The sequence below is a fragment of the Anoplopoma fimbria genome, chromosome 13 (assembly GCF_027596085.1).
Source record: "Anoplopoma fimbria isolate UVic2021 breed Golden Eagle Sablefish chromosome 13, Afim_UVic_2022, whole genome shotgun sequence".
Lineage (NCBI taxonomy): Eukaryota > Metazoa > Chordata > Actinopteri > Perciformes > Anoplopomatidae > Anoplopoma > Anoplopoma fimbria.
In genome coordinates, this window is record NC_072461.1 from 28,036,178 (window position 1) to 28,057,830 (window position 21,653).

Consider the following 21,653-nt stretch of genomic DNA (forward strand, 5'->3'; position numbering starts at 1 on the left):
TGTGTGTTACCCGACTGAAAGGAGATCTCGCTGAACATCATCCAGACGTCGGCGAAGTAAAAGCGACAGCGGAGGGACTTGGCTGCGCGGCGGTTCAGTGGCACAGTGACGTAGCGGGCACTCGGGTTCCTGTCGTCCAGAACCGTCTTGAACGCCACAGGCTCCGCCTCCCAGCCGGCGATGAGGCGTGGCTTGAACCAACAGGAAACGGAGGAGAAGATCTTCACTCCACGGGAGAACATGTTGTTACTGTGAACCTGAAGGAGGAGGAGTTACATTTATTAGATTAAAAACATGAAATATAATCAAACAATAAACTTTAACATTTAACAGAAGTCTACAAACTGGTTTATGCATTTACTTCCAGATAATAGAGATTCTGTTGATTTTTTTTTTGTCTGCATCTTTATTTTGTAATTCATGAAAAAAATATATATGTATAAAATATAATATAGTTTTCCCCCAAAAAATAAAATAAATAAGTTTTAAAAGCATATTTTTATCGACTTTTATTTTACTTACTTTTTTACTTAATTATTTTTTTCATTAAATATATTAATTTATTAATCTTTATATATATAAAATATATATATATATATTCATTTATATTTTAATTTATGAAAACAATATATGGTATAAACATTACAAAATATTATAATATTTTTTTCATAAATACAAAAATATTAAAATAGTTAAAATAAAAGAAGAAGAAAAAATGAAATTGAAGCGAGGCTGCATTGATGAAAATAAATATGATTTTTCTGTTGGTGTTTAGTAAAAACATGTTCCAGCACTCAAAGCCTCATGGGAGTTGCAGTTTAGTTTAGTTTTAGTGAAGTTATTATCGCCATAATCATAATAAGATGTCATTTTTTGTGTGCATATTGTTGAATTTGTTGGTAAAATATTGTCAGACAGAAGAAACACACGAAGAAGACACAAATAGGAGTTTGTTTGACATCTGCTACTTAAAATAACCCAATCAATCACAGAACGCTGCTGTGCCTCCGTGACGAGGTGAATGAAGACGTTAACAACCTTCATGGAGGTGAAGTTCCTCTGCTGGTCGAACACAAACTCCATCTCCACGTATCCCAGACTGCCCAGCGAGTCGTTCCTCCAGCCCAGGTAGTCGTAGCCGGGCCACACGTGGTACTGACGGGTCAGCAGGAAGTCGTCCAGGCCGATCACGCCGTCCGTCAGCTGACCCAGACCGCCCAGCAGCCTCCTATTGGACGAGACGGCCCGTCGGTCACAGAGAGCAAACATAGATGTGTGTGTGTGTGTGTGTGTGTGTGTGTGTGTGTGTGACTGGCCTCCTCTCGTGCGCTCCGTCATACGTGGAGTCGTTGAGGCTGACGATGGGGTAACCGGGGGGCATCATGAGCTGACCCTCCGGAGCCACGTAGGAGATCAGACCGTCTGCAGGAGGAACCACGTCATGAGAGGGTTTATAGAACTTCTGTACATGTTGAATGAAGAACTGGATCACAGACTGCAGAACAGATCAGCGTCACCATAAAAGGGCTTTACATACCGAGGAGGTGATGAAATAAACAACATGAAAACATGAAATACTCTCAAAACTATTCATATTTACACCGATGTGAATTTGAGAGATTTGCAACACTTTTTCAATTAAAGGTTGGAATAGATTTGAAGAGGACTAACTGATCTGGATCAGGATCTTGACCCAGATTAGTGTCTGGTAGTCTGTCTGGTAAACTGTTGTACAATGTAAAGATACTGTAAAATAATTTATTGAGTTTCCTTTTAGTGAAATGCTCTGATTGAGTTTGAGTTCCCTCTGGTAACAGGGCTTTTATTGTGAAAGGTAAGAACAGAAGGAGTGGACTAAGCTTTCTTTGTCAAGGTTGAAAGGAGTAATAAAGTTATCTTGGTTCAAACTACAGAGTCTCCATGTTGTTGCACACTAGTAGTGTACGTTTTGAATACGTCCGTTCCTCACAACGTGATTGGTTGATGACCTTATTCACGATGCAAAAGCTGAGAAAGATCAACCATCTGTAAAAGGACTGCTTTTGGGAATGGAGTCTGGTGGCGATGAAGAGAGCTGTCTGACAGAAAGGTTAAGAGGCGGAAATATTCTAAATATACTGATAACGATTATTTTGGGTGTTTTAAATACGTCCACAGCTTCATTTTGCTGCGGTTCTGTGTGAAAAAAATCTATTAACGTATTAATCGCACAAAAAAACAAGTGTGCTCAGGCCTTTTAACCTGAATTATAATTTCAACCTAAAATAAATATCAGCGTAAATATCAGATTAAAGATTAGTAAATGTTGGTACATGCTTTGGCTGCCAGATATTTCGATCAGTGTCATATATTGTGTATATATAATAATTAGATATATAGAACATATATTGAAAGTTCACAATAAAAACAATAGACACCAGTGAAGACACACCAGCAGTCCAATCCTCTGGTAATATCTTCATGTTTAAATGTTGTCCAGAGAGTTCATATCTCCTTTTTATTTGATCATTTAATGCTCGTATATAACACGAACAGATTGTTGGCGTGATTTAGTTTCTCTCCCTCATGTCTTTATCAAATGAGGAGGTTTCTGAGGAGTTTGCTGGAGGAGGAGGAGGAGGAGGAGGAGGAGGAGGAGGAGTAAACATCTCAGAGTGCAGTTTAAATCCACTGAATCAACACACACACACACACACACACACGTCCACAGTGCGTTGGTGCGTGTCCTACCTTCCCACGGACAGCCGTACAGCTCCACCCTCATGCACACGGTGGTGGACACTTTGGTGACCGGGATCAGCCGGACGTAGCGGGCGACGACGGGCGGGTGCAGGTCGTTGATGACGGAGGTGTAGGCGTTTTTGTTTCCCTCCATCACCTTTGAGACGGACGAGAGGAGAGCAGTTTATACAGAGTGAGGTAATCAGCTGGGCTCGTGTTTACAGCCGCTCATCCAAACATTTAAAGCTTCTGTGTTTACATCCTGGTGAGAGTGAACTGGTTTCCTCTGGTTCTGGTTCTGGTTCTGGTTTTGGGGGAGGAAAGTCTCAAAAAGTTGTAGTTGCTGCCACCAGTGATGTCACTTCCTGTGATTCCAGTGTGAATGACCTTTTCTCTTCCTTCCATTCTTCCCTCCATCTCCGTTCTATCGCTCCGCCACAAGTTTCCGCTCCACATTATTTCTATTCTTTCCTTCATCCCGCTTCATTTTTACTCCCTCCCAGTCCCAGTGAAGCCCCGTCTGTGGTTCTCACCGGGTTCCCCAGCCGGTTCCTCCAGGACTTCCACAGCAGGCCGTCCCGGCTGTAGTTGAGTTTGTAAGCTCGGGCGAACTCGTTCCCGGAGTACCGGGCATATCGACCCTGAGTCCCGACCACCGTCAGGAAGGTCAACCGGCCCAGGTCCACCTGAGCAACACAGCAAACGGCCATTTAAATCAATCCATGATTATCTTTTGGCATATTGTGCAAACATTTAAAGACAACAGACTCCATTGACAAAAACAGCGATTCAACCTCTCAGAACACAGGAGTTGCTGGTCTACGTCTGCCTCTGTCACTTAGTTTGTTTGTGTAATTGTGTGACTTTGGTGAATCTGAACTAACCCTTTAAAACACCAAAGTCACTCCATAACACTAACTTACTAACCAATGGAGGCAGCAGTAGACCAGCAACTCCTATTCTTTGTGGTATAATTACTTTTTTTGAGTGTTGCGGATGTTGCTCCTGTGCGTTTATCCAAACTCCATCTACTGAAGGTAAAACACTGACTATAAAAGAGTACGTCATGCAACCACACAGCTAAAAAAATCACAACTTTTCCTTTAAATTCAGCAAGTTTACTTTGTGTACCCTTGTTAAGTAATACTTTAAACGTTCATTAAACACAATCACTCTTTAAACATCGTAGAGATCTGACTGGTCAACTCGTATGTTTGTTGTGTGGAATCTGGGTTTAATACAATCTGAACTCTTGATGAGAAAAAATCAATCATCAATCATATGTGATTCACTTGCATGCTAGAGGTTGAGCAAAAGGTGAATTATCAGAATTTTTAACCGTAGAATAACTTGCACTTCTATTTATACTGCATTTATACTTTTTATTCAGACTTGTGTTATATATTATAGCATTATTTATTTTACATAGTCCTTTATTTATATTCTTACTTATATTTCTTAATGCTTAAAATATATGACCAAATGTAACGTACCATTTAATAAATATAGTATTCTGATTCTGATTTAACATTCTTACAGTCCTTCACTGTCAACTCTATTCACTTCCTGTTTCACTGACTTTCCTTCTCCCTACACATCTGAACTTCTCTTTGACTTCTCATGTAAGAAGAACAGGAGGACTGAGAGTCCTCACAGACTGACGTTTCATACCCGTCAAACCCAGAGGAGCACCGGGACACGACTGGACATGTTTGAGTTTCTGTCTCTAGAACAGTGAGGAGACACAAACCTGAAGGAACTGACTGTCTGAAGGCTCCAGCTGTCCTTCAGGACACCAAGCACCGTCCCCCTCCTCCCGGTTCAGCCTGCAGACACACACCGTACCGGTTATCATACAGGTAATATACAGGTTATCATACAGGTAATATACAGGTTATCATACAGGTAATATACAGGTTATAATACAGGTATAATACAGGTTATCATACAGGTAATATACAGGTTATCATACAGGTAATAATACAGGTTATCATACAGTTAATGATGCAGTTAATAATAGAGTTTTTACAGAGTTAATAATTATGTTAATAACACAGTTAGCAATACAGTTAAATCAGTTAATAACAGCCTTAGTTATACAGTGAATAATAATAATAACACAGTTAACAATATAGTTAGTAATATTGTTAAAAATACAGTAAATAATATTATTAACAATAGTGTTAACAAGAGTGTTAATAAATAAGATCAAAGTTGTCTTCAAGAATTCGAGGTAACAAAAGGTGAGTCATTAATATACAGGAGGTCGATTAATAGTGAACTCTTCCTTTAACCAATCAGAGCACTGACCTGGCGTACTGAGGTCCCGTGGTCTCGTACCATTGGCTGGACGCTGTGATCTGTTCGTCTTTAATCCGTCCATCCTCCATGCCCAGGGCATAGCGACAGTGTGCTGCAGACACATAATCCATAATCCATCAGACATATAGAAACATAAAACTGTCCTCTGTAAAGTGTGTGTGTGTGTGTGTGTGTGTGTGTGTGTGTGTGTGTGTGTGTGTGTGTGTGTGTGTGTGTGTGTGTGTGTGTGTGTGTGTGGGGTCGATCTGTCCGAAGGCTGCTGTGGCTTGAAGGATCAGCAGCAAGAAGAGGTGCATGATGGTCCGCCGATCACACCAACACACATGCTACATCTCTGAGAGACAGACAGACAGAATTATTATTATTATTATTATTATTATTATTATTATTATTATTATTACACATATGAGGTCTGATGAACAGTTATTTTCATTATTAGGACTTTTCAGTGTGAAGTATCGAGGCCACTTACCAAAACAAACAAGATGTGTACAAATCATCTTTCACAATTTGATCATAACACATGCTTATACTTATTATGTAGTTTCCTGCAGGTTGTTTTATCTCTAACAGTTATTTAAAAAGAGGTATAACAGATTTTTATTTGCAGCTCATTTGTTTTTACAGGTGACATTCCAGTCAATCAGAGTATCCTCAAGAAATTCAGTTATTTTTAAAAAATGTGACGTATAAAACAAAGTGAAAGGACAGATTTTCATCCATTACATTACATTACATTCCAGTCATTTAGCAGACGCTTTTATCCAAAGCGACTTACAGGAAGTGTATTCAACATAGGTATTCAAGAGAACTACTAGTCACCAGAAGTCATAAGTGCATCTCCTTTCTTAAACAAGCATCTTAAAGCATAAACCAGAGCAAAAGTATAGTGCAGAGGCAAATTACTACGAAAACAATAATTGCAACAGACTAATCCGAATATAGTAAGTGCTACAAACTACTACGAATAGGATAAGTGCAGTAAACAAATACAAATTCAATAAGTGCAGCGAACTGATACGAATACAGTAAGTGCAACAACTAATACGAATGCAATAAGTGCTACGAGGAAGGCTAGATCCACTCTGTGTAACAAAATCAAACGTTTATAATTCACTTACTCATTTTACACATTTCTTATTTTTTATCATACATTTTTTTATCATCATCTGCTAAACTAAGAGTTTTAACACCGGGACACTCCTCACTTCTCTCGTCCATGAACACATCTGTTATAACTGCAGCTCCTTTCACAAAACATCCTTATTTGATCATGTTTGTGCTGCAGGACGGCTGACCCCGGATCAGCCTGAGTGACTCCTCATTCAGTGTCTGTGAGTGATTTCACAACGTTAGAGCTGAGAGAGCAGAGAGGCCTGTAGATATACAGGACACAAACAGCAGCCCACTCACTGAGGTTATGCAACACACACACACACACACACACACACACACACACACACACACACACACACACACACACACACACACACACACACACACACACACAGGAATAAAGTTTCTGTGTCAAACATGGAGTCACTGGAGGAAACAGCTGGAAGAGAGAGCGAGAGAGAGGGTTGGGTGAGGCTGAGGAGAGGAAACACAAAGAGAGGAGGAGGAGGAGGGAGATAAAGTGGAGGCAGGAGAGGGAGGGGGGGGAGAAAGGAACAATGGACGGAAGGAGAAAGCAGAGCGAGACGGACAGAGCTTTGGGAGTAACTCAACCTTTAGCTGGAGGTCGCTTAAATGAAACCGTTAACGTCACAACATCTGGTCAATCAGGCTCCACCATGCTTTCATGCTACAGTTGCAGAAAATTCAAAAGCACCATACGAACTGCAGGGTTTGGTCTACGTTACTTCATCACGTAGCTGAACTTTCACCATTAGCGCTTCAATTAGCTTATTCTAATCGCTTATGCTAATAGCTAATGCTAATTGCTAGATTACAGTGAGGTAAAAGCTGCTGTAAAGGGTCTGATCTGGTGACAAAATGCAGTTTACACTGTTGTGAATTTGGGGTTAAGGCTGAGATGTGTGTGTGACAGTTGTCCAGCCATGGGTTCTGCTTTTCTACTTTCTACATAACCAGAACAAAAACAAACAAAAACTAAATATATAGAAACTAAACCTTATGAAAAACTGAATGCACCCTGAAAACTACAGAAATTCAAAACCATTATAACCTTGGATGACACTTCAGGATATTTTGATCTTTTCAGACGATCAAAGCGTCTTAAACTCCAACAGACGGTTCCGACTGTAACACTGGACCCCGACCAATCACAGCTGGTCGTCTTTCAGGATTCACACGACATACAGAGGTGACCTTCGAGGTGGCTTCGTGTTAGCTTTTCCATGTTGAAGAGCACTCAGCAGGCTGGTCTCATCCAGCATTCGTAGCTAAAGCTATGAAATATAATGTGCCGTAAAACGTAGATATTCCACAAAATGATTTTGTATGTTATCCGCGTAATAATGAACGATGAAATATGAAGACAAAAGCATACGGCATGCATGTGGACAAGGGGTTGAGCTGGATGAGTCCAACAAACATCTATCCTTCAGCCAGAACACCTCCGTTTGTCCTTCATGTCAAACAAGAAGTCATCGTTGATGTTTTTGTCACGTAACTTGCGTACTTCAGTAACAGCACAGTTATTTTAGCCCAAACAACATTCTTTTCCTAAACCTAAATGAGTATTTCACAATCTTTCCTGAGCCTAACTAAGTGGTTTTGTTGCATAAACCTAACTGAGTTTCCTGTGAAGACTGATGTTTATTTTGAAAAGACTTTATGCATGTAACAATGGGAAAATGACACGTGTTGATGGACTTTCTAGGTAACTTTTTGTAAGATATCATAGAAACCTTTGTATGAGTGTTTAATCACACTGTACAGGATAAAAGAAGAAGTACAATCTGGATGATTCAGCTCAGTTGTTCACATTGGTGTTTGCGCGGCTGACTTTATGTTTTTTCTGCTTTAAAACAGCCGAACAAACGACGGTTCTGCTGTGATCGTCTCTGCTGGGAGTTCTTGAAACAATCCTTCTCTCCTGACGTCGGCCTCTGCTCTGCCTTCAGGATGTGAGTTCATTCACTTTAACCGAGTCGTTCACTTTTTTATTTTCTGGCAACGACTTTGAGAGAGAGAGCTTTATGTAATGTGTTGGCTGAGGCTCAGATTCCTGCACTGTTGCTCATCTCTACAGCTAAATCACATGACCAGAGAGAAAAAAAACAACATGGAGAGAGAGAGACAGTGGAAGTGACCGAGAGGGAGACAAAGGAAAAGACTCTTTTCTTTGTTCTGGTCTAAGGAGACGACCTGCTGAAGATCAACACCGAGATATGTTTTTATACCAAAAATACGTTTTTACAAACTGTTTCCTGTTGGACTGTTGCATGACTTGAAAACAGTATTTTTAGGTTTTGCAACTGTAGTTTTTGTCATGAATACTTTCACACAAAACGAGAATATTACACAGCGAAAAAGCGACCTAATTTGTACAGATTGAGGTCGATTTGTTTTGGCTTTCTCAATGCAAATAAAAAGGCATCAACCAATCACGTTGTGCAGAACGGACAGACTCAAAAGGTAAACTATAGTGTCAAACAACTCCAAGCTCTGTAGTCTGAAATTTCAACCTTGACAGAGGCAGCATTTTTACCTTTCACAATAAAAGCCAGAGACACATAATAATCACAGATTTAAATCCCTCTCAGCTCAAATTTTCTGTCTCACTGGGAATATGTCACAGTACAAAAGCTAAAGTCCCTCTACCTTCTGTTTCACTGTTACTTTAAAACTCTTAAAATGGCAATTAAACTTACTGGAACCAATTTACCTGTTGAGAAGCTGATATTTTTTTATAGAAAAGACACACATCGCTTTTTTTAGTGAACATCATTTTTAGTTTAAATTGACGGTGTTTAACATTTACGGGGGTTTATTGGCAGATATTTGATATTATATTCATAACTATGTTTTAATCAGTGTATAATCATCCAAAACTAAGAATCTTCATGTTTTCTTTAGCTTAGAAAAAGCCATTTATATCTTCCTAGGGAGCCTGCCATCTTCACCGTATACACACATAGACACAAATAAAAAGAAACATATTCACAAACACACACAGGTGATGGACAATCGAGTTGAAGGCAACTAGCCTCGTTACTGTACATCACATAAAATATCTGGAGTAAAAAGCCAATGATTTATCAATACATCGGTGAACATGTAAATGAATGTGAAACCCAATTCAGTTGGCCACCGCCGCTATAGTTTCACAAGCACAAATGATCGGCGAAAAACGTTATTTTTGTAAACTTCTTAGTTCTCTGACACGCTTGGAAATGGAGGGGCTGAGCTGTCCCTTTAATTAAGTCACAAATAATAAGGTCTGCCTGCATGAATAAAATATAAATAAAATCTGTTCTTTCTTACATATAATTCCTGTATTTAGACTCTGTTTTTCACTTCACTACCATGACAGAGAGCTACATAGCTCATGTGAGGATATTCATGATCATCCCGATATTTAAAATAATCCTCTATAATCCCATCCCGACACTAAACCATGATGTTTTAGGTAGACACTCCAGTCCCGAATATAACAGTAGAGTTAGCCTGAGCAACAGTATGTTAATGTAAGCAGTTAGCCGTACATGCTAACGTTTGCATCTTCCGTCAGAGCAGACAAACACAGTTCAATCCATTAATAGCACATTTTACTTATGTTTTTGGTTTTGTAGAGGCCAAATAAAAATAAAAAAGCCTGCACAAACTTTACAGCCACATGCACAGAAGGACAACATGTGGAGAGATTAAAAAATCTGATAAAAATAAAGTGTAACGTTGGTTTGATGGCTGTAAACCAATAACTGGTTATAAACTTCAGTTGTTGTAGTAAAACAACACATGAACATATTGTACTTTTTCTTTGCCTCCTCTCCTTTGTCTTCTCCTTCTTTATCTCCGTCTCCCCTCCTCCCTCCTTATCTCCTCCCTCGTCCCTCCCTCTATTCTCCTTTCCCTCTCGCTCTGTCCCTCCTCTCTCCTCCTCTCTCCTCCTCCCTCCGTCAGAGCAGACTGCAGCCAAAAGCCTCAACATTCCTAACATTCAACGCAACCCAGCACTCTCTCTCTCTCTCTCTCTCTCTCTCTCTCTCGCTCTCTCTCTTTCTCTCTCACAAACACACAGGAATCCACATGTCTTTCTCCAAGTCTCTCTCTCTCTTACTGTTAAACACAGGAATCTCTCTCTGGTTGAGGGTGAATGAGACAGAGTTCACTGAGAGCAACACAGAACACACAATAGAATGGAAATAACCATCTGTAGCATACAAACTAAAACCTACTGAACGCCATTTTTTTATGGAGATCATAAAGTCTACAAAGCTGACCAGATGTCAGGCTGAATTTTAGGAAAATGTTGGCCAATCATATGCATTATTCTGGTTTACACACAGTAGTATAGTTGGAGGATGAAATGATTGTGGCTGCGATAACTTTCCACAGATTGTAAAAAGCTGCTCAGTGTTTAGGCGTCTGATAGTCATGTGATATCACAAAGGTGTAAAAGCATCAAAGAATAATTAAAGACACAGCATTTCTATTTAGCACTGGTCCTGACTCTGTTTTGTCATTCATCGTGCTCCTCTCCTCTGATCTCTGTGTTTCACCGGAGGGCAGCATTCAAACACTCACTTGTTGCTCTCAATACCAACGTTAGCTTCTTTGTTTCAACAATGTGAGGCAGCATTTGTCATTTTTGGGCTATAAAAATAAATTGAAATGAAACTTTAATCCTCCAAACTACATTGGGACTTCCTTTTGTTAGCTCTGGGAAGATTCGCAATTTCCTGCAAAACTCTAGAGGACTTAAACATCCTATCTATTAAGACTAGAGAATAAAAGAAGATCTGCTGAACTGAAGAGTCTCGTTATGCACAGACATCGACTTCCACAATTGGTTGCAGCCTCACATCTGTACACATGTGCTAGCTAGCATTAGCTGCTACCTGGAGACAGTGGAGTTCACACAGTGTGCAGAAAACATCCTCAACAAACTCAAGCCACAGTGTGATGGGAATGTTAATCCACTGTGAGATAACCAGGCCCAGTTATCCACCTGGAGGCCTCTTTGGTCCACATGTTGGTGGCTGCAGACGGTCCACGCAAACCACATTTTGGGCTGTGAACGGCCTCTCGGATATTTATGTAGATTAACATCAGGCAGACTTTCACATCTGTGAAAAGCTGAATTTGAAGCTTTGCGAGTGATCAAGTGATCTGTGGACGCACACACTTGTTGTTTCTTTTTTTCTTTCTCTCTGTTAGTTGCAGCTCAAGAGAAATCAGCCACTCTTTGAATAACATCTGGATTTATACAGACAGGAGATTAGTGTAAAAGACTTAAACTGGACTTCCTGTATGTATTTAATCTGCTCACCTGTACCTATACAACACACACACACACACACACACACACACACACACACACACACACACACACACACACACACACACACACACACCAGGGCAGACCCTGTGTTTTATCACAGTTTTCAATCTGAACAAAGTCTTTCTGTAGCTGCAGGGCTGTTGTCTGATTATGCAACACCATAAACAATAAAACACACTGAGCAGAGGCCTTTATGACACACACACACACACACACACACACACACACACACACACACACACACACACACACACACACACACACACACACACACACACACAGGCTGGAGAGATAGTTTAACGGAGATAAACTATCAATATTTACAATATCTCTGCACATTAATATCTTATCTAAAGCAACATGTGCCGGCACCAACAAATCAAAGGAGCGTTCAATGTGAATATTTTTCAGCAGTTTGTATCAACAGTTTGCCACATTTCTGGTGCTTTATGTAGGTTATGTTAAGTTGTTATGTTGTGTTAAATAATGTTGCTACTCCTTATGTTGTTACATGTTACTTCCTTCTTTGTCACTTCATGTTTCTTATTACTTTGTTACTTTTTTTTGTTGTTACACTGCGTTGTACTTTTTTATGTTACGTTGTTGCATGTTACTTCTTTCTTTGTTACTTCTTACATTGTTACATTACATTGTTACTTCTAACGTTGTAACTTTACGCTGTTACTTGTTACATTGTTACTTCTTACTTTGTTACTTTTGAAGTTGTTACGTTACATTGTTAAATTACATTGTTACTTCTTACTTTGTTACATGTTACTTATTTCTTTGTTAGGTTATGTTGTTACTTTGTTACTTCTTACATTGTAACATTACATTGTTACTTTTTAGGGTTGCTTTTCTAACCTTAACAAAGTCCTTTTGGTGCCTAAACCTAACCACACGTTTCACAACGCTAAAGAAGGTTCATTGTGGGTATCTGGAAGTGTGAAATGAGGCTGACATGAAACTTGTTTTTTGTTTAGAAACATCAACAGCCAACGTACCAGTGGTTGACTGTACTGTACTGGGATGGTAGTCAACTGATAAAACACCAACGACCATCAGTACAACATGAAACCTCAACACGACGTGCAGCTCACCACAGTGTGTTTTTACCACGTTGATGTGTTTTGGTCAGTCAGCACTGATTCTGTGACACACAGGTCACAAGATGTCAAGATATCGACGTTCAAATCCGTCCGAAGAGCAACAGAAGATATCAAATGATGATGTTTGAACAGGCTGAGTGCTTCAAACCATGACATGTAAACTCACTCTGACATTTCAAATCAGAGGAGGAGCTCGTTCACTTTAAGAGCTGTTGAATCATTTGTTTAATCTCCGGTCTGCTTTCTGTCTCAGAGCGTTCAGGTGGACGTTTCAGCTTTCACTCCTGAAGCACTCGGCGTAGTATTACACATGTGCTTCAGCCAAATGCCCAAAGAGCAAATGTAACCCGAGAGCAGGTGATGGTGACGAGGTCTGAACCGGAGAGGAGCAGCAGATGGTTTAAAAAAGAGCTGCTGGCATCTGAAGAATGTGGGGAGCGCTTGATTTAACATGTAGAGCTTTGAACTGACAGCCAAGGTGAACGCTATCAAACACACCTGGAACAATGTTATGTGTTAGGATTCATAGAGGGTGTAGAGATTGTATTTGACCTGAATATTAATTGTTTTATAAAGCTTTTCATCCAGAGTTCTATTTGACTTGTCTGCAGGTCAAATCAAGTACCCTCTTACAGCGAACGCACACACACACACACACACACACACACACACACACACACACACACACACACACACACACACACACACACACACACACACACAGGTATGCAGGGCATCATAACTCTGTCAGCGGTGGGTGGAGTGGGTGGAGTGGGTGGAGGCTCATCTCTCTCTGGATCCTCTATGGGCAGACTTACGAGTCACTGAGCAGAACTAACATTTGTTCGGGTTATGTTCCTCAGATTTCTACAAACCCATGTCAACCTTAAAGCCACAGTTGACTGCAATAAAAGCAGAGTGCTCACTCTCTGAAGAAGAGAAAAAGAGAACCAGACTACATCTGAGGCGAAGGAAAGACAGCCAAAGAGGTTATAAAATGTCCAGAAAGCTTTATGTGCAACTCTATCCAAGTGTCTTTTACCAAACACAGTTATTTTTACTAAACTGTTGCAAAACAAAGCATTCTGTCAGAAAAGGTCAAACTGCTCTCATTGGTGTATCTGATCTTTAGTGAATGGGACCGTGAGACGGGGCGAACAGCGGTTGCAAGTGATGAGCAATTTATTCTGCCATCAGCAGCTGTATCTAAGTCTATGAGAAAATGACTCTACTTCTCTCTTGATTTATTCCCTCAGTAAACATTGTAAACATGAGTTTATGGTCTCAATCTCTAGTTTCAAGTCTTCTTCAATACAGCATGATGTTCATTTAGTAAATGATGCTCCATTTAGAGTCAAACAGACCATAAAGCAGGGGATGCTTTAGGGCGGGGCTACACTGATTGACAGGTCTCTATCACAGCGATGTTGTTTTTTGTCTTAAACCCTTCCACAGTGGGTTCTTCACTTCATAAAAGTTAATTCCAAAAACCAAGATGGCGTCCGTCAAAAACCAAGACGACGACGACCAGATAATCCCATAATGCTCTCTGATTTATAAAGGCACAAAGCATTTCTCCTATACTTTTCCTCCTCAGATATTATCACCACAGTGTGGACTAGGATTTGATAAATAGAGATTAAGAAAACAAACTGGAACTCAAATCTTCATCAGTTAAATCTTAATATGGCAGCATTTCCCCGGTGACACTGAAGGGAGGTAAAGTCTATCGTTCCTGCAGGAAGTGATCCTGGTTCAGTCTGACGTTTGACTCCTCATTACATCTGACTTTAATTAAGTCCTGCCTGATAAAACACATGATATCTGTCCCTCAGATCCTCCTTGTGGTGTCTTAACGGTTTAATGATCCGCTGGCACACTGAAACTCATCACTCACTCATTTAGACTCGTCGGAAATCTTCAGCTTCCACTGGAGCCACCGTTACACAAACAGTTCTCCAGAAGCCACTCTGACCATTTCCTGTAAGTGTTTCTGAGTTTAACAGTGTTGCTCAAGTGGTGTTTATATAAAAAGGCCTCATGGGAGCTTCATCATTGAGTCCGATAAGAGTTTATTTGGTAAAAGCTGGGCAAAGCTGACCTGATGACCTGAGGTCAATCTTCTTTGGAAACGTTCATCTAAACGTCTGAAGCACTTCTCTGTAAGGAGGTCTAGTTTTCACGTTTTCACGTTTTCTTTGGGAGTCTGCTGTTAACATGCAAGATAAGATCTGTTATGTGGTTATAACTTTTGGGACACACCTCAGAAACAGATCCCGTTATCGTCTCCAGGTTTCAGAGGAGATCTGCTGGCGTGGAGATCTTCAGGATGGAACGAATTATCTTTTATTGGAAAGCAAGAGTGAGATTCAGTCAGAGGTCATGGTGTTCACTTTTAGTTCTCAGAGTGCAGACCTTTCTGAGTGTGGGAGCTCAATGACTTATGAAGTATGTGCACAAACACACGCACACATCAGAATAGCATTAATGCCGAATGAAAAACGGCAAAAAATGGTTATAAAAAGTCTGACTTTCTGTGCATCATCATAAGTGTCTTTTGTTAATTCCTGGACTTGTGGAAATACAAACAACGATTATCACTAAACAATTGCTAAATTTCCCCTGAAGGAAGTGTTGTGCAAGCGTTCAGAGTGCTTATGTTGTTTTTAACACGACAGTTCAGGAAGATACTTCCAGGTCTGATTGTCAAAGCCATGTGTTTACTGCATTTCCTCCATTACTGACTCATCAATGCATTGTCTTCAATCTGCAGCAGCTTAACCTGCACAAATAAGACAAACTTAAACTAAATGTCAAATCACCACAAAGGGTGAAATGCACCTTGAACTGAGCTGCCAAATAAAACTTAGTAAAATGTGCAGATATTAGGCGCAAGATTGGGCCATTTATATGCAATGAGCCTTATTGCATTTATGCTTTTCTAGTCTCTGATCTCTGATAATGTTACATTGTAAACAACCAATCTGTGTTTAAATCAACAGGAGGAGAGCTAGTAACGTTAGCAGCACCGCTAACGGAGGTTCAGTTCAGTTACATTATGATGCGTTCAGGCTCTGTTCAGTTAAAATGAGTATTGTCTGAAGGTAAATTATGACGTTATCATGATGTGTTCACATGTAATCTGTAAAATGTAGTGTTGGTGATGAACTAGAATAAATCCAGTAGTTTGAAGATGTTTTCACATTAATATAAAATAGATATTAGAGATGAATTATGATGTTTAACTTCCTAACACTAGCTCTAAGATCATAATACATCATTAAACTACTAACGACTAGATCTGTTTTAATCAATAACAATACAATCTTTTATTTCCTTGTCATTTATGTGTTGTTATGAAGAAAAAAGTGAGAAAAATTCGATTTACAGAAAACTCTGAGAGAGAAAAGAGAGAAGGATTCACTCAGAGGGAGTTCATGTTTAAAGGTTTGAACCTCTAACTGTCGTGTAAACTGAGCCGACTGAGGATGAAAATAACCCAAACATGATCCCTAACACACACACACACACACACACACACACACACACACACACACACACACACACACACACACACACACACACACACAAACACACACACACACACACACACACACACACACTTAGAGCTGACAATAACACTTCAGACTCGTTGACCAACCAAACGTCTCGGCCCTGAGCTGACTCACTAAGTGAATTAATAAACCGTTGGTTACCGTAGCAAAGGCACTGGTGCTGACTGGAAACTGACCTGAAACGGGGTTAAACGGACTCACACACACACATTAATACTTAATATCAAGACTGTGTTAACATGTAGTTTTGATTGTTATATTCTGATCTTTGATTCAACGATCTTCAAGGCCCCATCAGGACTTTTAACTGATTATACTGCCGCATTTAAATAATACAAATACATAAGTGTGTCCTGTGAATCATGGTGGAGGAGACACTGGTTTATATGCATTTAGATCCCAGTTGGACCAGGTCTCTGGTCTTTAAGGGACCAGATGTTCTTGACTTTCAGCCATCAAACTGTAACTCTCCATTTCATCAACAGAAACACGTCAAACTGCAGAGAGTTTGTCATTCAACAAGCTTCAGTTTCAACCATCAGACTCAATCGTTCATCTTCAGATTCATCCTTAATGCATCATGGCTGCATCGTCTACCTGTAGCCTCTAGGATCCATTATAAAGTCACTTTACTTGTGAGAAAAGATCAAAAGAACCGTCAAACATCACCACAAACACTCAGATCCTCAACTGCTGGTTTCCAGATCGTCAAAACCATTAAAAAAAGCAGCTTTTTTTTGTTATTCTCACAAACTTTGGAACATTGGACCCAAAGACAACAGAGAGGAGCCTCTGTGGACATTTTCAAGCAGCTCTTAAAAACATTTTAACAACACTTTATGTATTTAATACGAGGTCCTGCATGCTTCTTTAAAATTACATTTGTATTCCTTTAAACACTTTTTTGAAATAAACACTTTTTTTCTTTTAAAATTTTAAAATGTTCTTATTTATTGTTTACATTTTTTTTTAAATTACACTTACAATGTAACTGCAAACTGCACTTTTATTTAATGAATTTTTAAAGTGAAGTTTCTGACACTTTGAACTGCATAGTCTATATTGAATGTTCTATACAAATAAAGATTATTTTTATCATTATGCCATATTGAGATAAAAGATGAACTACAATGTGAAAATACAATAATAAATTGATTCTTTCAACGATTTATTTGACTTAATAGACACAATAATTAACACCTTACTAATAATTACTTGTGTTCTCTGTGTATTTATCTCACATAGTAATATGATACCTGTTATATAATATTCATAGACAGAACTAATGTGCAGAATATAACCGGGCATCATTATTATATGATTCTTATTTAATAAATAGCAGAGTAGGTCCTTGTTTTATTCACAATATTAGCATCAATAAGTTGATAATTAACAGTATTTTATTGTATTTTCTCTGTTGTCTATCTTTATGCATGTGTGTGTGTGTGTTCTAGTTCTATAGATTATTATCATAATGAATGGATCAGTTATTCTCCTGATTGATGATGAATCCTCTGATACATTGTGTTTCTGTTCTGCATTAATACATCCTCATTATAATAAACAGTGATCACTGAGATTCTGAATGATGAAACAAAGAAGTCTCATTTAGGCCTCAGTGAACACACACACACACACACACACACACACACACACACACACGCACACAGCCGGTCAGCTGACTACCTGTCCTCCGGTCCACTACCGAGCTTCTCTCCGGTTCGGTCCGTGTTTCCTCGGCTCCGGTCCGGGGTCGGTGGTCGGTTAGTCGGTTAGTCGGTCGGAGGAGCTCACAGGATCATGGTGGAGCAAAAGAAAGGGAGACTCTGAGTTCTCCTTCTTTTAATGATGGTCCTCTCCTTCTAGTTTGACTTCAGCAGAGTTCTGCAAGAAGAAGAAAGGAAGAAGAGGAGGAGGAGGAGGAGGAGGAGGAGGAAGAGGAAGAGCTGCAAACCCCAAAGAGAAGGGAACAGAAGAAAAAAAAAGTTACAGTGTATTTACATCACATCCCGTTTCCGAGGAGGAAAGAGGAGGAGGAGGAGGAGGAGGAGGAGGAGGAAGGAAACATGAGCCCTGAGGGTCTGACATCTGAGAACTTTTAGGAAATCTGCTAGAATCCTACAGAGGGAAGAAGGTCATGTTTAACTTCTATAACATATATGAAATATACAAATAAATATATATTCACAACATATGAATAATAAATACATATATTTAAAATAAATATTTATACATATATTAAATATATATAAAAAAATATATACATATATTAAATATTTTAAGTATATATATACACATATATTAAATATTAAAAAAAAATATATATATATACACATATATTAAATATTTATATACATATATTAAATATTTTAAATATTATACATATGTAAGTATATGTATATATAATATTTAAATATATATTTAAAATATAAATATATGTATTTTCTTTTAAATATATATCTATTTGTATATATGTATACACATATTATGTATATGTATTTTATATGTATATATGTTTTATATATATATTTAAATATATATATATTTAAATATATATTTATATATTATTGATATATTATTTATTAGTTATATTTATATATTTTATTTATAATAACATTTATAATTATATAAGAGAAGTTATATTATAAATTAAAGTGTGTGTGTGTGTGTGTGTGTGTGTGTGTGTGTGTGTGTGTGTGTGTGTGTGTGTGTGTGTGTGTGTGTGTGTGTGTGTGTGTGTTTTAGACAGCAGGGGGCAGCAGAGTTTCAAAAATAAAACACAGGAAGTTTCAAAGCTGCAGAAAGTAGCTCCTCACATTCCTCCTTCACCAGAGAGTCAAGTGAAGAGATGAAGATGTAATAAATTAAGATAATCCTTTATTAGTCCCGCAGCGGGGACATTTACAGGATTACAGCAGCAGAGAGGATAGTCAAACAAGAGACATAGTAAAAAAACAAGATCAAAATAAGTATTATAAATAAGCAAATGAGCAATAAAAAACCCCAGTAAGAAACAGTAAAGAATCCACAGTAACTGAAATATTATATATACAGACAGAAACTATTATAACTATTGCATTGCACAGTGTATCAGTGTATTAGTGTCATGTGGTCAGAGCAGAGTTGGTTGTGCAGCCTGACTGAAGCAGCCGGTGGCTGAAGGAGCTGCACAGAGCTGCCAGGGTGTCCTGCATGGGGTGGGAGGTGTTGTTCATCAGGGATGACAGTTTAACCATCACCCTCCTGTCTCCCACCACCTCCACCGTATCCAGTGGACACCCCAGCACACTGCTGGCCTTCCTGACAAGCTTGTTGAGTCTCTTCCTGTCGGCTGCTGAGATGCTGCTGCTCCAGCAGACCACTGCATAGAAGATGGCTGATGCCACCACAGAGTCAAAGAAGGTCCTCAGGAGGTCTCCCTGCACTCCTGAGGACCTCAGTCTCCTCAGCAGATACAGTCTGCTCTGACAATGGAGAGAAGTTTAGAGGAGAAGAGTGAATCGTGAAAAGAAGAAAGAAAATCTGCAGGATGTGATGAAGGCAGCACTTCACCTTCATCACGTCACCTTCATCACGTCACCTTCATCACGTCACCTTCATCTCTTCACCTTCATCACGTCACCTTCATCCTTTCATCACGTCACCTTCATCTCTTCACCTTCATCACTTCACCTTCATCCTTCACCTTCATCACGTCACCTTCATCACGTCACCTTCATCTCTTCACCTTCATCACGTCACCTTCATCACGTCACCTTCATCTCTTCACCTTCATCACGTCACCTTCATCACGTCACCTTCATCATCACCTTCACACCTTCATCTCTTCACCTTCATCACGTCACCTTCATCTCTTCACCTTCATCACTTCACCTTCATCTCTTCACCTTCATCACTTCACCTTCATCACGTCACCTTCATCTCTTCACCTTCATCACGTCACCTCATCACCTTCATCACGTCACCTTCATCACGTCACCTTCATCTCTTCACCTTCATCACGTCACCTTCATCTCTTCACCTTCATCACGTCACCTTCATCTTTCACCTTCACCTTCATCTCTTCACCTTCATCGTCACCTTCATCTCTTCATCCTTCACCTTCATCACGTCACCTTCATCTCTTCACCTTCATCACGTCACCTTCATCTCTTCACCTTCATCACTTCACCTTCATCTCCTCACCTTCATCTCTTCACCTTCATCACTTCACCTTCATGTCCTCACCTTCCTCCTCCTCCTCCAGCCCCTTCATCACAGCACTCAGCTACAAAGATGCCTTCCTCACCTGGAAAAGGCTGGAAGCACTGTGAGAGTCATGTTCTCCACCTTCTCCAGTGTCTTCAACACTTCTGAGGGACAAGCTGGAGCAGATGGGTGGACCACCACCTCACTGCGTGGATCCTGGACTACCTCACCAACCGTCCACAGTATGTGAGGATAAGGGGAGTGTGAGTCAGATCGAAGGTGAAGGTGTCCTGCAGCACGGGGGCCCCACAAGGAACCGTTCTGGCTCCATTCCTCTTCTCCATCTACACATCGGACTTCAAACACAACTCTGCTACCTGCCACCTGCTAAAGTTCTCTGATGACTCTGCAATCGTCGGCCTCATTTCATCTCCTCCTCCTCTCCACTAGAGAGCGCCGTTCCTCTATTTGTTTCATCTTCCCGTTCGTGACATCACTTCCTGTCTGAAGCTCCTCTCAGTCATCAGGAGTGGACCGCGTCAAGGTTTCCCTCCATGACGCAGGAGGCCTCTATGCTGAGGCTGAGTGTGCACACTACAACAGACACACACACACACACACACACACACACACACACACACACACACACACACACACACACACACACACACACAACATAACACGTGTAAAGTGTAAAGTTTCTGGAAAATACCAGTTCCCCTCCTCCACAGTTTGGTCCTCAGGCCTCTCACTGAACCACATGAAGTAAACAAGTACAGCAAATACGCAGTATAAGTACACGAGTGAGACAACTTGCAGCAATTACAAACATTGTATCATTTTGTGCCATTAAATAATAATGACTCTACCATCGCATTATTTATCTTATTTTGAAAAACTTGATCGCTAAAATCACAGGTGATTCTATAACGACACGTAGGCCGTACTTCGAGCTAAATGCTAAATTAAAGAAGCTAACATGCTGACAATTATAATGCTAATAGATTGCTGCAGGAATGAGTCCTAAAGATGCAGACATGAGTTTGTTTTATTTCACCTGTTCCCTCGTCTAGAAGTAAATGTTCTCAATGTGTTTTTTTAGATGTCTGAAATAAGGTCTGGGTTTAAGACAAGCTTAAAAGATTTTAACGTTTAGTTCTACAATATAAAATAGGTCAGTAAATCACCCTCTCACAAAAAAACATTGAACAGTTGCTGAGGAAAAGTCAGAGCATCACCAACGTCTACAGGGTTCATCCTCTGGGG

At 39.7% G+C, this 21,653-nt stretch overlaps 1 protein-coding gene across 1 annotated transcript in view; it reads right to left on the reverse strand.

Moving 5' to 3' along the window:
* Positions 1-18,159, reverse strand: part of ddr2l (discoidin domain receptor family, member 2, like) — a 31,447-nt gene extending 13,288 nt beyond the window's left edge. Inside the window, exons 1-9 of the mRNA XM_054610778.1 lie at positions 17,886-18,159; positions 5,280-5,377; positions 5,032-5,135; positions 4,472-4,547; positions 3,255-3,407; positions 2,731-2,878; positions 1,317-1,422; positions 1,039-1,228; positions 11-257 (exon numbers count right to left, since the gene is read on the reverse strand). Of these exons, the coding sequence (XP_054466753.1) occupies positions 11-257; positions 1,039-1,228; positions 1,317-1,422; positions 2,731-2,878; positions 3,255-3,407; positions 4,472-4,547; positions 5,032-5,135; positions 5,280-5,339 (1,084 nt within the window). The 5' untranslated portion in view covers positions 5,340-5,377; positions 17,886-18,159. The remainder of the gene's footprint in view (positions 1-10; positions 258-1,038; positions 1,229-1,316; positions 1,423-2,730; positions 2,879-3,254; positions 3,408-4,471; positions 4,548-5,031; positions 5,136-5,279; positions 5,378-17,885) is intronic.
* Between the last annotated feature and the right edge of the window lie 3,494 nt (positions 18,160-21,653).